At 36.6% G+C, this 15,416-nt stretch overlaps 1 protein-coding gene across 3 annotated transcripts in view; it reads right to left on the reverse strand.

Moving 5' to 3' along the window:
* The window catches only part of LOC116623147 (polyadenylate-binding protein 1-like), a 24,705-nt gene extending 12,558 nt beyond the window's left edge, over positions 1 to 12,147 (reverse strand). Inside the window, exons 1-2 of one of the 3 annotated variants that reach the window (XM_032390076.1) lie at positions 10,839 to 12,147; positions 10,430 to 10,613 (exon numbers count right to left, since the gene is read on the reverse strand). In XM_032390076.1, coding sequence (XP_032245967.1) covers positions 10,430 to 10,613; positions 10,839 to 12,147 — 1,493 coding nt within the window. Of the gene's footprint in view, positions 1 to 10,424 lie in introns of all 3 variants that reach the window. The other 2 variants (XM_032390073.1, XM_032390075.1) reach the window with 2 other exon arrangements.
* Between the last annotated feature and the right edge of the window lie 3,269 nt (positions 12,148 to 15,416).

The raw sequence follows: 15,416 nt of genomic DNA on the forward strand, positions 1-15,416 counted from the left end.
AAAAGGTTTTATCACCACTAAACCAGCCTTTCAAGAAATGGTAAAGGCACCTCTTTAAGTGGAAAAGAAATAGCTGTAATTAGACATAAGAAGATTATGAATAACATAAGTAAAATATGACAACATATACATAAAATGTGGGAAAACGTGGAAGAGGGAGAAAAAAGAAGTTTATTTTTAAGAATGTGTTTGAACTTAAATGACCATCAAATTAATATACACTTCTATATAGTTATGATGTCATATAAGAACTTCATGGTAACCATCAGCCCAAATCCTACTGAAGATGTGCACAAAGAAGAAAGCCAAACAAAACACTACAGAAATTCTTCAATCACAAAGAAAGAGACCAAGAGAAGAAGAAAGGAGCAGAGAAGAACCACAAAAACAACCAGAAAACAGATAACAAAATGACAAGTACATACCTATCAGTAATTACTTTAAATGTAAATGGCCTAAATACTCCAATCAAAAGACATAGAGTGGCAGAATGGATTTAATCCAAACCAAAACAAACAAAAAGCAAACAAAACAAAAAACAAGACCCATCTATATGCTGCTTATGAGAAACTCATCTCAGACCTAAAGACAGATACAGACTGAAAGTGCAGGAGTAGAATACCATTTATTGTGCACTTGGAAGCAAAGAAAAAAAAGTAGCAAAACTTATATCAGACAAAGTAGACTTTAAAACAAAGACTGTAACACCAAAAAAGGCATTACATAATGATAAAGGTATCTATCCAACAAGAGGATATAACAATGGTAAATATCTATGCAAACAACACTGAAACACCTGAGTATATAGAGCAAATATTAATGAACATAAATAAAGAAATTTATGGTGCTATGATAATAGTAGGAGATTTTAAAACTCCACTTACATCAATGAATAGATCGTCCAGGCAGAAAATCAATGAGGAAACAGTGTCTTTGAATGACACATTAGACCAGATGGACATAACAGATATATACAGAACATTTCATCCAAAAACCACAGAATATGCATTATTTTCGAGTGCATATGGAACATTATCCAGAATAGGTCACATGTTAGGCCACAAAACAAACCTTAATAAATTTTAGAAGATTGAAATCATACCATGTATCTTTTCCAATCACAATGGTATAAATCTAGAAATCAATCATAAGAAAGAAGACTAAAATACCCCACAAACATGTGGAGGCTAAACCACATGATCCTAAACAATCAATGTGTCAACAAAGAAATCAAAGAAAAAAATAAAAAAAAAACTACTTAAAGACAATAAAAATGAAAATGCAACAGGTCAAAATCTTTGGGACACAGCAAAAGTAGTTCTAAGAGAGAAATACATAGTGATACAGGCCTACCTTAAGGAACAAATAAAAAGCTCAAATAAATAATCTTAACTTATACCTAAGGGAGCTAGAAAAAGAACAAACAAAGCCCAAGGTGAGTAAAAGGAAGGAAATAATAAAGATCAGAGCAGAATGAAATGACATAGAGACTAAAAAAAAAAAGAGAGAGAGAGAGAGAAAGAAAAAAATCAATGCTGCTTCTTTGAAAAGATAAAATTAATAACCATTAGCCAGACTCATCAAGAAAAAAGGTACCCAAATACATAAAATCAGAAACAAGAGAGGAGAAAAAAACATATTTTTATTGCAGCATTATTTACAATAGCCAAGATATGGAAGCAATCTAAGTGTCCATCAATAGACAACTGGAAAAGGAAGAAGTGGTATACACACACACACACACACACGCACACATACACATACATAATGGAATATGACACAGCCATAAAAAGGATGAGATCATTCCATTTCCAACAACATGGATGGAGGTTAATATGCTAAGTGAAATATGTCAGACAAAGAAAGACAAATACCATATGATTTCATTTATATGTGAAATCTAAAAACAAAACAAAAAATGAATGAACAAAAAGCAGAATCAGACCTGTAAATACAGAGAACAAACTGATGGTTGCCAGAGGGGAGGTGATTAGGGGAATGGGAAAATGGGTAAAGGGGAGTGGAAGATACAGGCTTCTAGTTATGGAATGAATAAGTCACAGTTATAAACAGAGAATAAAAAATATAGTCAATGATATTGTAACAGTGTTGTATGGTGACTGATGGTAACTACACTTGTGGTGAACATAACATCATCTATAAACTTGTTGAATCACTATTTGTACACTACACTTGAAACTAATATGTATTGTGTGTCAAGTGCACTCAAATAAAAAAATAAAACATTAACATTTATTTGGCACTGTAAAAGAATTAAAACAAACCCCAGTTTTCCTTGCTTCTACTTTTGCCTTCTTTCTTTTCTCTCTGTCTTTCTCTTCTACTACTACTTTTTCACTTTTTATCTCACCTTCCTCTGAACTTCAACTGGCATTAGAAAGTTAGCAGATAGCCTTCACATCTTATAAAGAGAGCTCTCTATCGAATTGTTCTTACAGCTGCAAAAGTGAGATTGTACCAACAATCCCTAGCAGGCAGCATGAAAAACTGTACATCTCCTCTCCAACAATTCGAGCTGCAAGTTTTGTAGAAGTTACAGATAAAACAAAACAAAACAAAACAAAACAAAAGCAAAAGCAAAGCAAAACAAACAAACTAAAAACTAAAACCTTGGGCAGGACTACAATCACTGTGGCAGACATACTCTCAGGTGAATTCCAGTGATGTACTCCCTTATAGAATCTTCTTTTGATTGCAGACAGAATCCTTGATTTGTTTTTAACCAATAAAAATTATGACAAAAGGTTATGGTATATTTCTCCCTTGATTATATTATAGAAGACTTCGTTTTCACAAAATGGAGCAAGAGGCTTTCTTGCTGACCTTGAAGAAGCAAGCTGACATAAAAGGAAAGGTATATATGGCCGGGACCTCAGGACAGCCTCTAGAAGCTTAAAGCCTCAGTTCCACAATCACAAGGAACTGAATTCTGCTGGAAATCATGTGAGATGGAGGATCTCAAGCTTCAGAAAAGAATGTAGATTAGCTGACTCCTTGATTGCAGTCTTGTGAGACCCTGAATGGAAGAACCCAGCTAAGCCATGCTCAGAATCCTGACCCACAGAATCTGTGAGATGATAAATATGTGTTGTCTTAAGTTGCTAAGTCTTAATTTGTGGTAGTTTGTTACACAGTGATAGAGAACAAATTCAGTCACACACCCCTTTCTTCTCACCCAATAAAAACTCCAATTCTGCTTTGGTTCAGAGTCACGAGGTCTTAAGCTGCTTTCTGATGTGCATCACTTAAATAAAGTCTTTAACATCTTTTTAAGTCACTTTGACTATTTTTTTTCTTGACAATTTTGTTCTGTGATGCAGAGCCAGTCTGAATGAACCCTTCTCCTGCTGAGGTTTCACACTAGAACAGAGTGCATCAAGGATCTCAGGCTTCCTCCCTTTTCTGGAACTATAGGTAGGTTGGGTGTTAAGGCCTCCTCCTACTCCTGTGCTTAAATTTGTCCCGCAACATAGATATTGTGGCTTTGAATCTTTGAAAAGGTTAATCTACTGTCTGATTAAAGGCACTACCTCTGTTTCCTTTAATCTTTCTGGAATATCTAGCCAAGCAGAGAATTAGATAATTGTCCTAAGGTACAAAAAGGCCTTTCTCCCTTCTTCTATCTGCAATCTTTTATCATGGGCTAAGTAGTGACCTCAGGGAAGATAAACTTGAACTTAGTGGCTCCTTTCATGGTGCCTTAAAACAAAAAGAAAATAAGATAGCCAACTAACAATGGGCAACTTTCTTTAACTAGTACAAAGAAGCTGAGAAAAGAAAACAATTCAAGAGATTCCAGTCTATTGTGGCCTCTCTTAAAACAACTTCAACCTCTCTCTCCCCAAAGACCTGCTCCTAACTCTGTTTCTGTGCCTTATAGTGCCACTCTGCTAGTTTCCGGGAGAGGCTGTTCCTCAACCTCCATTACTTTTCTTCTCCTTCTTCCCTTTCCCAGGTCCTTTTAACCTTTAGAGTAGAACCTTTATCCTTTCTCCTTCAAATAAGTGAAAGCATTGGGGATACAAGAAAGTTTTTTAAAGGCAATTCCTGAGGATTTCCCCTCAAATTCACTGGGGAATAATCCAACTCTGTCAACAAATCAATCTGTCTCTTAATTTTAAGCATCAACTGGAAACCACTTTTAGGAAATATTCAGGGTTTGACATTCACATTAACACTGCCACAGGCAATCTTCACCTTTTTGTTAATGGCCTTTAGCCTAAAATATATGCTATTTTGAAGCATAATACAGGCTGGAAGACCATATGGCCCAATGTTTTGAGGATAGCATAATAAACATAGAGAAAACCACACACTGCAAAATCATAGCACTGTCATTTTAAAACAGACACAATGCAGGTAAGGATCGATACTTGAAGATATTACAAATAAAAAGGCTACTGGGTCCATAGTTGTCTTTCTTTGGCCAGGAAACAAGTCACCCAACAGGCTGCTTAATCAGAAACAGAACAATTCCTCTCTGAGGAAGGCTTCCTCCTGTGTCCTAACTGTCTCTGTATCAGTAAAAGAAAACAAAAAACAAAAAACAAAAAACAAAAACAAAAACAAAAAAACCCAAAAACTAACTATATTAGTAAATGACTATCCAATCTTGTTTTTAGTAGACATTAAAGCCACACTATCCACCAATAATCTCTCCTAATTTCCTACCACCCTTCCTCAACAATAAAAAGGTCTTGGTGTTGGGACTTACCAAACACATTTTTTCTTTCTCATTTTTCTGTCCACTCCCACACTGCCTATCTCCTTGGGAACCTTAACTTCTCCAGATGACTTTTTTCTAAGTCTTTACAACTCTACTAATTTATTAAAATTAGATAAATGGGTAAAATTTGCTCAATGGTTACCTACTATTAGGTGCACATTCAAAGGACTTTTTCTTGATTCCCCAGACTTTGATAGTCAAATATACCATATTATGTGGTTCCACTTGACTACTTTGGACTCTTGTGTCTCTAACTCTTTTCTACTCTAGAATTACCTAAAATTTCTTATTTGCTTGCCTTAATACCTAATGTCCTCTAGGCTACCTCATCTACGGATGTGGGAAAAATATAGAACTTTAATGAGTCATTATACAACCCATAGAGCCTCTTCTTTTATTACCCTAGGAACCCTAAATCCCAAAACATTAGGGGTACTATCCATTTGATTTTTCATCCCCCCCCCCCAAAAAAAGGGGTGGGTGGTTTGAAATTAGTACACCCCAAACATTATTCAACAAAATCCTAGCCATGGGCACCAGTCCTATAAACGTCCCTACCAGGCTCTTTCCCTCTCTCCTTCTGGATATCAGAAGGTCCTATAACTGGTTGGTACTCTTGCCCAGGGATTCCCCTTACTTTGCCAATTCCTGAAAGAGTAATAAACCTTTGAATCACTTGCAGTCAGCGGTTCCTGTGTGGAATATTTTGACATCTGATACCATTTAATGGAAAAGAACAGCAGATCCAACAAAGGGCCAAGGTGAATCATAACATATCCATAGTTATCATACCCTTAATCCAGCTACCTATCTTTTTTCCCTCTTCCAGAGAAAGTAATAGTTTACCATTAACCCCCAAATTTTCCCCACCTCACTCTGAACTCCTCTGTTAGACTCATAATTCTTTGTAGATGGGTCACATCTTAAGAATGAACAGAATATTTTCAAGCTGGATATACTGTTATCACTTTCCAAGAATTTATTGAATAATCCTTTTTCTGAAGTCAAATCAGCACAACTAGATAAAGTAGCTTGACTAGATCCTGTCAACTAGCAAAGGATGAAATGGCTAACATAAATAGACAGCATATGCTTTGCGTGTGTTTCCAAATGTTATGGAAACGTGGTTTCTCAACTGCTGATGGTGCACCCATTAAGCACAGTGAGCAAGTTTGAGTTTTACTAAATGCCTTGTTTCTCCCTAAAAAATTGGTTGTAATTAACATTGAAGCTCATACTAGAGAATAAACTTGTGAAGGAAAATGAAATATCTCAGCAGACCAGTATGTTAACCAAGTTACTCTCACCCAGGTTTAATTAAGTCAGCAAATTAAAGTTAATCTGGTTAATCCAGCTCACTTCATGAAGTTTATGAGCAAACTGAAATCACAATGATCAGACTGTGAAAAAAGATAACTGGAGAAATCTGGGTGTGCTCTCTAATCCGACCAGTTATAGAGGTAGCAAGATGACTGGTTAGTCTCTCCAGACACTCTGAAATGGATCTTGGCGAAAAAATGTGCACACTATGACCCACCACAGTAAAGAAAACATAAAAACTCTTCTGGAACAACATTAAAGGGGAAGATTTAATTGTATAGCAGATAAGGGTCTCCAGTGTATGTCTTACCTACCAGACTCATAACTCTAGAAAACTTTGTCAAGGTGGTACATAGATAGGAACCACAAGGGAACCTTTGAATATTCTCAAATGGACTTTATATAACACCCTACATCACAAGACTTTGAATATGTGCTTATTATTGTCTGCTCTTTCAAATGGTGAAAGGCTTTCTAAATTTTCTGAAAAGAAGCTATTTTTATTGTGGCTGAAAAATGATTAGATTTTGTTTTCCTACTTAACTTTCTAGTAAAGAGCTACTCATTTTACCAGGACCATAATTAAGGAATTTTGTAATGTGTTGCCTGCTGGCCAAAAATTATACTGTCCTCACCATGCTCAATTCTCAGGAAAAATAGAAAGAGCTAATACTTTAAAATCAAAACTTGCTAAGCTTTCTGAAGACATAAAACTACTTTGGCCTAAGTTTGTCCTGTTGACCCTAATAGCAAATGTAGATTATGAGCTTATATGTTTGTCACAGGCAGACCAAAGAGATTAGGAACTACACTCTTATTTTAAGCTCTACTTTGTTGCAGGAAAATATTACCCAATAATGTAAAGGGCTAATGCAATATACTCAGACTTATCATCAACAGGGTCAATTCGTCTTTCTAAAGAAGCCACCCTACTTTCTGGACTTACAATCAGGACACTTAATCTACTGGAATAGACACACACACAAAAAAAAACTGCTCTGGAACCCCACTGGAAAGACCTCTACCAGGTCCTCCTTATTACTAACAGGACAGCAAACCTACACGGGATATATCTTTGGTCCCTTGTGTCGCAGCTAAAGAAATATGTACCTCTTATCAACTCGACTTCTACTTTAACCAGAGTCCCTAAACTGAGGTTTCTCAAAACTTCTCTGAAGTACATGATGACATAAAGGAGACAGCTATCTCATAAAAATTGGAATAAGCAGATGTCAGATAGCGAGCAACTTCTGCTCAAAACAATGGAACAAAAATGCCTCAAATTTAGTATTTCCCTTTTTATCTGAACCTTGAATTTGTGCATCTCTAGAATTATATCCAAGTGCTGACTATAGAAATGCTGCCTATTCTTGCTCTGTTATTTCTACTCTGTCCTGCCCTTTCTCTTCTCTTTCTCAAGTCTAAAATCTTTGGCATTTTTTGGGCTGACATGTCTATTAAACTATTATCACCTATGATTGTTGTTTCTGCTTACTTTTTCCCATTACCTCCTTCCCTCCTTTACAAATATCAGTTCCTTATCCAAGAAGATATCTCTGCCATTACCACTGCCATTTGGCATATAGTCCCATCCAAATTAGGTCTCTGACAAATCTCTGAAGTTAGTACATCTTACCCAGTATATCCCCAAAAAGAAGAAGTTTTTCTTGAAAGAAAACATTTGTTTTTAGCAGCCACATGAAAAAATGTTCATCATCATTAGCCATCAGGGAAATTCAAATCAAAACCACATTGAGATACCACCTTACAACAGTTAGAATGGCAAAAATGGACAGGGAAAGAAACAACAAATGTTGGAGAGGTTGTGGAGAAAAGGGAACCCTCTTACACTGTTGGTGGGAATGCAAGTTGGTACAGCCACTTTGGAAACAGTGTGGAGGTTCCTCAAAAATTTAAAAATAGAGCTACCCTATGACCCAGCAATTGTACTCCTGGGTATTTACCCCAAAGACACAGATGTAGTGAAAAGAAGGGCCATATGCACCCCAATGTTCATAGCAGCAATGTCTGCAATAGCCAAACTGTGGAAAGAGCCGAGATGCCCTTCAACAGATGAATGGATAAAGAAGATGTGGTCCATATATACAATGGAATATTACTCAGCCATCAGAAAGGATGAATACCCAACTTCTACATCAACATGGATGGGACTGGAGGAGATTATGTTAAGTGAAATAAGTCAAGCAGAGAAAGGCAATTATCATATGGTTTCACATATTTATGGAACATAAGGAATAGCATGGAGGACATTAGGAGAAGGAAGGGAAAAATGAAGGGGAGGGAATCGGAGGGAGAGATGAACCATGAGAGACTATGGACTCTGAGAAACAAACAGTGTTTTAGAGGGGAAGAGGGAGGGGGATAGGTTAGCCTGGTGATGGGTATTAAGGAGGGCACGTACTGCATGGAGCACTGTGTGTTATATGAAAACAATGGATCGTAGATCACCACATCAAAAACTAATGAGGTATTGTATGGTGACTAACATAACAATAAAATTAAAAAAAAAAAAAAGGAAAAAGATGACCCATAGAATGGGAAAAAATACTTAGAACATATTATAAGGGACTAGTCTCAAAAATATTTAACAGACTCTTAAAATACATCAGTAAAAATGCAAATAACCCAACTTAAAAAAATGACATCAAATATTTCATATCTTTACACAATTTTTAACTAAACAACTGCTTTATGAAAAATCCTGAAATTTTATCTTTTATACAGAACAGCAATTTTTACTAAAAACTGTTAGTATGAAATCTAAAACTCTCCTTTGTCAACAAAATAATGTATTTAACTTTAAAACAAAGAAAAATATAAACCTTTATAGACGGCATTATTTTTTCTGATCTATTTTTCTTGTCTTTGGTTAACAGTTTGGATTTAGTATAATAATAAAAAAGGAAATTGTTCTTTAAAAAAATTTACGTTATTGTCTCTGTTCTTATTCCCTAAGTCTCTTCAGTTTGTTTTCTAAAAAAAAAAAAAAATGCCTTATTTTAGGTCAATATTATGTATTTATATATATTGCATTTCTCTTCAGCATTTTCCATTTTTTTTTTTTTAAATTTTATTTATTTATTTGACAGAGAGAGACACAGCGAGAGAGGGAACACAAGCAGGGGGAGTGGGAGAGGGAGAAGCAGGCTTCCCGCAGAGCAGGGAGCCCGATGCGGGGCTCGATCCCAGGACCCTGGGATCATGACCTGAGCCGAAGGCAGACGCTTAACGACTGAGCCACCCAGGCGCCCCAAGCATTTTCCATTTTATATTGTAATATTTTGTGAAGCTATTCATGAAATAGTTGTAGCTATTGGAATCTTTCATATTTTTACCTTCTGTTAAACTTTTACTAAAAATTTTAAAACTCAAGTTACATTTCCTTTTGGAATTATTGAGTAATTACCAAGTAAAATCCAAATACCACATTCTAGAATATAAAATACTGGTGTCATTTTATACTACTTAAAGGTAAGAAAAATATTAAAAATAAAGACTGATTTATTGTTTTCTGTGTAATTTTGCCATAGTCCTTCTACATCCTTTGAAAATTCTGCATTTTAATTTTTTTAAAAGATTTTATTTATTTGACAGAGAGAGTTAGCAAGAGCATGAACACAAGCGGGGGAGTGGGAGAGGGAGAAGCAGGCTTCCCGCCGAGCAGGGAGCCCGATGTGGGGCTCGATCCCAGGACCCTGGGATCATGACCCGAGCCGAAGGCAGACACTTAACGACTGAGCCACCCAGGTGCCCCGGCATTTTAATTCTTTTTCTTTCCTCTTTCTCTTTTTTTTTTTTTTTTAATTTCCTGTTCTTATATTCTGTATTTACTTTTATTTTTTAAAAAAATTTTTGAGAGATCTTATTTAATTATTTGAGAGTGAGAGCACAAGTAGGGGGAAGTGGCAGAGGGAGAGGGAGAAGCAGGCTCCCCACTGAACAGGGAGCCCAACTTGGGGCTCGATCCCAGGACCCCGGGATCATGACCTGAGCCAAAGGCAGATACTTAATCAACTGAGCCACCCAGGCACCCGTCTATATTTACTTTTAAACTCTGAATAATCAAATACCAGTAATGAAACTTGACATTTGCTTGGTAAAGTATAAATTTATTTTTCTTAAAAATTTGTTTTTATTCTCATCATTTTCTCCAATATTTATGTTTTTCATTGTTTGAAAATTTCATTTCTCCAAGCAGGAATTTCATTTTACATAAATTGGATACTGGGAGTGCTGTTAGTAGCTTTCAGGGCAATATCTTAAGCTTGGTTGGACTGCAGAATAAGGATCACTTCATTAATCTTGGCACGGAGAAACTCAGGATATTTGAGCATATAAAGAATTTCAGCATCATCCATCTCCAACAGTATTCTAGAGATTTTTCCAGCCAGAGTTGGGTGAATGGATTGAACCAGAGGTACCAGCTTTTCACCCAAGATATTCTTCTGAGTAGTAGCTGATGCCAACACAGACACATTTGAAATATCATGACCAACGGGGATAGGCTTCTGGTTGGATGCTGGCCTTCCTACTTTAAATTTAAGAGGCCTGCGGACATTTGCAATAGCTGTAACTTTTTTGAATCTTTGGTTTGCAGGTGGTCTTAAAGCAGAAGTTTGAGGGTAAACAGCCATTTTCGGGGTTGTCATATTGGTGATTTGATAGGTTGACTTGACCCCTGGCACTTGTGGCTGTATGAAAGTGCTGATTGATGGCTTAGGCGCTCCTACTGAGTGGGTAGCATAATGTAAATTCTGAGATGGATGATATTTGGCCCTTACCACAGGCTTGTAAAGATGTACATTGCCACATTGAGACTGAGGAAGAATTGGTATGAAGTTATTGAATGATGTTATCTTTCGATAGTTGAGTATAGCATTATCTCCATCTCTCACAGCTGAGATTCTTTCCATATAGTTCTTGGTGAGGAAAGCCTGGCGCTCATCCTTACTTTGTGCAATAGCCACATACAGTGGTTTGGTGATCACAATTTTTCCATTCATTGCCATGACAGCTTTATTAGCTTCCTCAGGAGATGTATAACAAACAAAACCAAAGCCTTTGCTGTGACCTGCCTCCATCATGACCCTGGCACTAGAGATTGTGCCAAAGAGGGAGAGTTCTTCTCTCAGTCGTCTGTCATCAATATCATCTTCAAGATTTTTCACATAAAGGTTAGCACCCTTGCACTTGGTCAGTTTACCCTGTTTTATTTGTTCAAATTTATGTTTTAGTTCAGATTGTCTCTCTAGTTTTTTCTGGGCTCTACCAACATAAATTTGATTTCCATTAAGGACTTTTCCATTCATCTTTTCAATGGCTTTCTTGGCATCTTCAAAATTCTCAAAATTCACAAATCCAAACCCTTTGGATTTTCCACTTCCATCAGTCATAACGCTTACACTTAATACAGAACCAAACTCACCAAAAACCTCTTTAAGACATTCATCATCTACATCATCTCCAAAATTTTTGATGTAAACATTGGTAAATATGTTTGCTTTAGCTCTCAGCTCTGCTTCCCTTTCTTTGCGAGGTTTAAACTGCCCAACAAAAACTCGGCTACCTTTCAGCAGAATACCATTCATCTTTGCAATGGCCCTTTTAGCAGCTTCTGATTTCTCAAAATGCACAAATCCAAAACCCCTTGATCCATTTTCATCGGTTACTACTTTACAAGAAAGAATGTTTCCAAAGACAGAAAATGTATCATAAAGGGACTTATTATCAATAGACTTGGCAAGATTTTTGATGAATATATTGCCCACTCCACTCTTACGAAGTGATGGGTCACGCTGGGACCACATAATACGCAGTGGCTTGCCATTGATAATATCAAAGTTCATAGTGTCCAGAGCCCGCTCAGTATCAGCCCGCAGCAAGAAGTTCACGTAAGCGTAGCCCAGAGAGCGGCACGTTACCAGATCACGGCACACCCGAATGGAAAGGATTGGCCCAGCAGAGCTGAATTTCTCATACAGCATTGCCTCATTCACTTCAGGGTGCAGGTCTCCGACATAGAGTGTGGACATTTCAAAGTGGGGAACTGAAGCACTCATCTTAAGTTAGATCTCGAGCAAAATCTTGAGGGAGGTCTCAAGCAGGCACCAAGACAGGATCTCTTTCATTGAAACAGTCAATGAAAGGAGGAATGGAGGCCGGGAACACTCTGTTTGGCCCCAGCTATAGTCCCAGGGGGGAGCTCAGCCCTCGGAAACAGACTATAGACCCCAGGTTATGGTGAGTCACGAACATTGCCAATAGATACCCAGCATCCCAGATTGTGATGCAATCTGTGATTCTTTGACGTCATGTGCGTAGGCGCCACGTGCGTAGGGCAGCCTTTATGACGTCTATGTCTGTCCCTAAACCCAGAAGTTCCTTGCCTCAGGTGGCCAAGGGCAGCAGCCATAACTGCTCAGTGGGCTGCTTGGAGACAAGAAATATGCTTGCAGGCAGTAAAAAGCAGGTAATTCAGCGGTCTTTTTCTGACCTTACTTTTTTTTTTATCTCTAACTCACCACCTCTACTCCCCCCACCCCCACCCCTCCCCTCTCTTTACCTTCTCTCTTCCACCTTTCCCCACCTTCCGTGTGTGTGTGCGTGCACACATGTCTGTGCTTTCTCTTTGAAAGCTTTTTTAGGGCAAGCCCGAGAGGGAGGGGGGATATTTAAAAAAAATCTCCAAGTGGATACACTGCTGTAACAGTTTGGTTGGGCTTAGGTTTTAAGGTGTTGTGCTTTTTTTTTTTTTTTTTTAACTATTTAAAAAACTGTTCATTATCTCCTGTGGTAATGTCAAAATTCTTTAGGCTTGTTACTGCTTATTTCTGGTATTAAAATTTTACTTTAGAATAAATACCAGCAGCTTAAACCTTAGATGTCCCTGGCATGTCTGAGGTATGCTAAATTTGGGGGCTAATAAAATTTTCAAGAATTGAACTATCAGTAGGAAAATGTCACGTTTAGAGCAAAATGAAAGAACACTCTATTACTGTTCTGTCTTGAATTGACTGATGGAAGTTTGCTGATGTACTGTTAATTTTTTACATATAAAAATTAGTAAGAATTAGGGGTTATTTTTTTTTTTTTTAAGATTTTATTTATTTATTTGAGAGAGAGAGAGCACATGAGAGGGGGAAGGGTCAGAGGGAGAAGCAGACTCCCTGCCGAGCAGGGAGCCTGATGCGGGACTGGATCCAGGGACTCCAGGATCATGACCTGAGCCGAAGGCAGTCGCTTAACCAACTGAGCCACCCAGGCGCCCAAGAATTAGGGGTTATTAAAACGAATTGAGATGAATTCTCCAAATTACTCACTGTTCATCCTGTTTGGGGAATTCTTGTACATATGTATCAATGGAGAATGGACCTTGGACCCAAATTTAGGAAATCAACAATAATTCCCTAATTTTCTAATAATTCTTTAAACTGTAAAAGGGTATTATGTCCTTTTCTGGTTGCTCCCAAAAATAATTTACATGTGACAAAATATTTTTTTTCACTATATAGGTCTTCTTGTATCTTATTTTGTTTTATTCTAATAGGTTTATGTAAAAGAATATTTGCAAATTGTCTGTAGAGCAGAGCAGTAAAATAAAGCAAACATTTATTGAGCAACTTGATTGTGTTACTTCATTGAGTCTATATAACCTTATGAAATTGGTACTTTCATTGCCATTTTACATATAAAGAAACTGAGATACAGGAATATTAACTTGTATAAACTGGTAAGTGTCAAAACTAGGATTTGAACATACGCAGCCTGGCACTCATTCTTTGTTTCTACTCCACATTGCCTTCCTGTAATAGGGAAAAAAATTTGCTTTTCTCTCTATGTGATCCATCACTATAGATTTCAAACTAAACCTCTGTGGGACCTGAAACAATAGTACCACAGATTCTGAAAGAAATCTAAGGTTCTAAGAAAATCTAGAGTTCATTAACACTATTAATATACTTGGCACAGTCTAAAACTTTGGAACTGTATTCAAATATATCTATTATATATGGTTGAGCAGATTATTCACACTTAAATTCTTGGACATTTGTTAAGATCAGACATTTTCTGATCAGTTGTACAAATGCTGAACTTTGAGTTTTTGAACCCCAAAACCCAGTAAATACATGTGGTAAGATGTTATACCTTCTGCATTTAAGCCAAATGTGTACAGAAACTTTGTATATTTTAATTTTAGATTTAGCTCTATTGTCTTTTTAAAATTCATATTGTCTCAAAATGAATTTAAAAATTTAAAAATCTACTTCATAATATTTAAAAATCTTTTATTCCTGGTTATTTTCTATGCCAAGATAATACCCTCATTTAGAGTTTATACTGTGATTATCCATGAAATTATATTATCAATAAGGGTTAGCAATGTAATGAAAAATGAACACTGACCTTTTCATTAAGAGTTGTATAAACACATGCATGTATGAATAATAGTAGTGGCACTACTATTACTTGGCAGAGAAATTTAAGTTACTTAAATATCATCCATATGATGTCATCCACACCATTAAACATTTACTAAGGTTTAGGAATTCAGTAAGTAAAAACACACTGCAAATTTTAATATGTTGAGGATCATTAACTTCACTGTATCAATTTGTTAAAGGGCCAAATAGTGATTTTACAAATAATTAGACTTTAACAGGCAGAAATGAATTTATGTCCTTCTTGCTTTTAAGATGCATATAATGATAGATGTACTGTCATGCAAGCTTTTGTTTTTAGGTACACAACATCTCTTAATGTCCTCAAGAAAATGAAATATTACATATCAATTACTGATCAGTGACTGTATAAAATGCATTAGTGGCTTTTCTTCTTTTAGTTACTTTTAATTAAAGCTCATCCATCATAGGTTAGAAAGATGGAATGTTTTCAGGCTGTTTTTATTGGAAAATGGCAGTGAGCCTTTAAAGTCAAAAGTACATGACAAGAGTTTCAGATCAATAAAATTGTTTTCATAGTACTTAAGATTTATATAAACTTGGGTTGGTTCCTTCCCCCTCTCTTCTAAATATGTTCCTTAAGACAAATTTGGAGGGGCACCTGGATGGCTCAGTCAGTTAAGTGTCTGCCTTCAGCTCAGGTCATGATCCCAGGGTCCTGGGATCGAGCCCCACATCAGGCTCCCCACTCAGCAAAAAGCCTGCTTCTTCCTCTCCCTCTGCCTGCTGCTCTCCCTGCTGTGCTCTCTGTCAAATAAATAAATAAAATCTTTAAAAAAAACAAATTTGGAAAATATTTTTTAATAATATCAGGTTTCATGTGTTTTTGTAATGCCACACTTAACAATATCATGGCCTAATGAGAAATA

The sequence above is a fragment of the Phoca vitulina genome, unplaced genomic scaffold, assembly GCF_004348235.1.
Source record: "Phoca vitulina isolate PV1807 unplaced genomic scaffold, GSC_HSeal_1.0 scaffold57, whole genome shotgun sequence".
Classification (NCBI taxonomy): domain Eukaryota; kingdom Metazoa; phylum Chordata; class Mammalia; order Carnivora; family Phocidae; genus Phoca; species Phoca vitulina.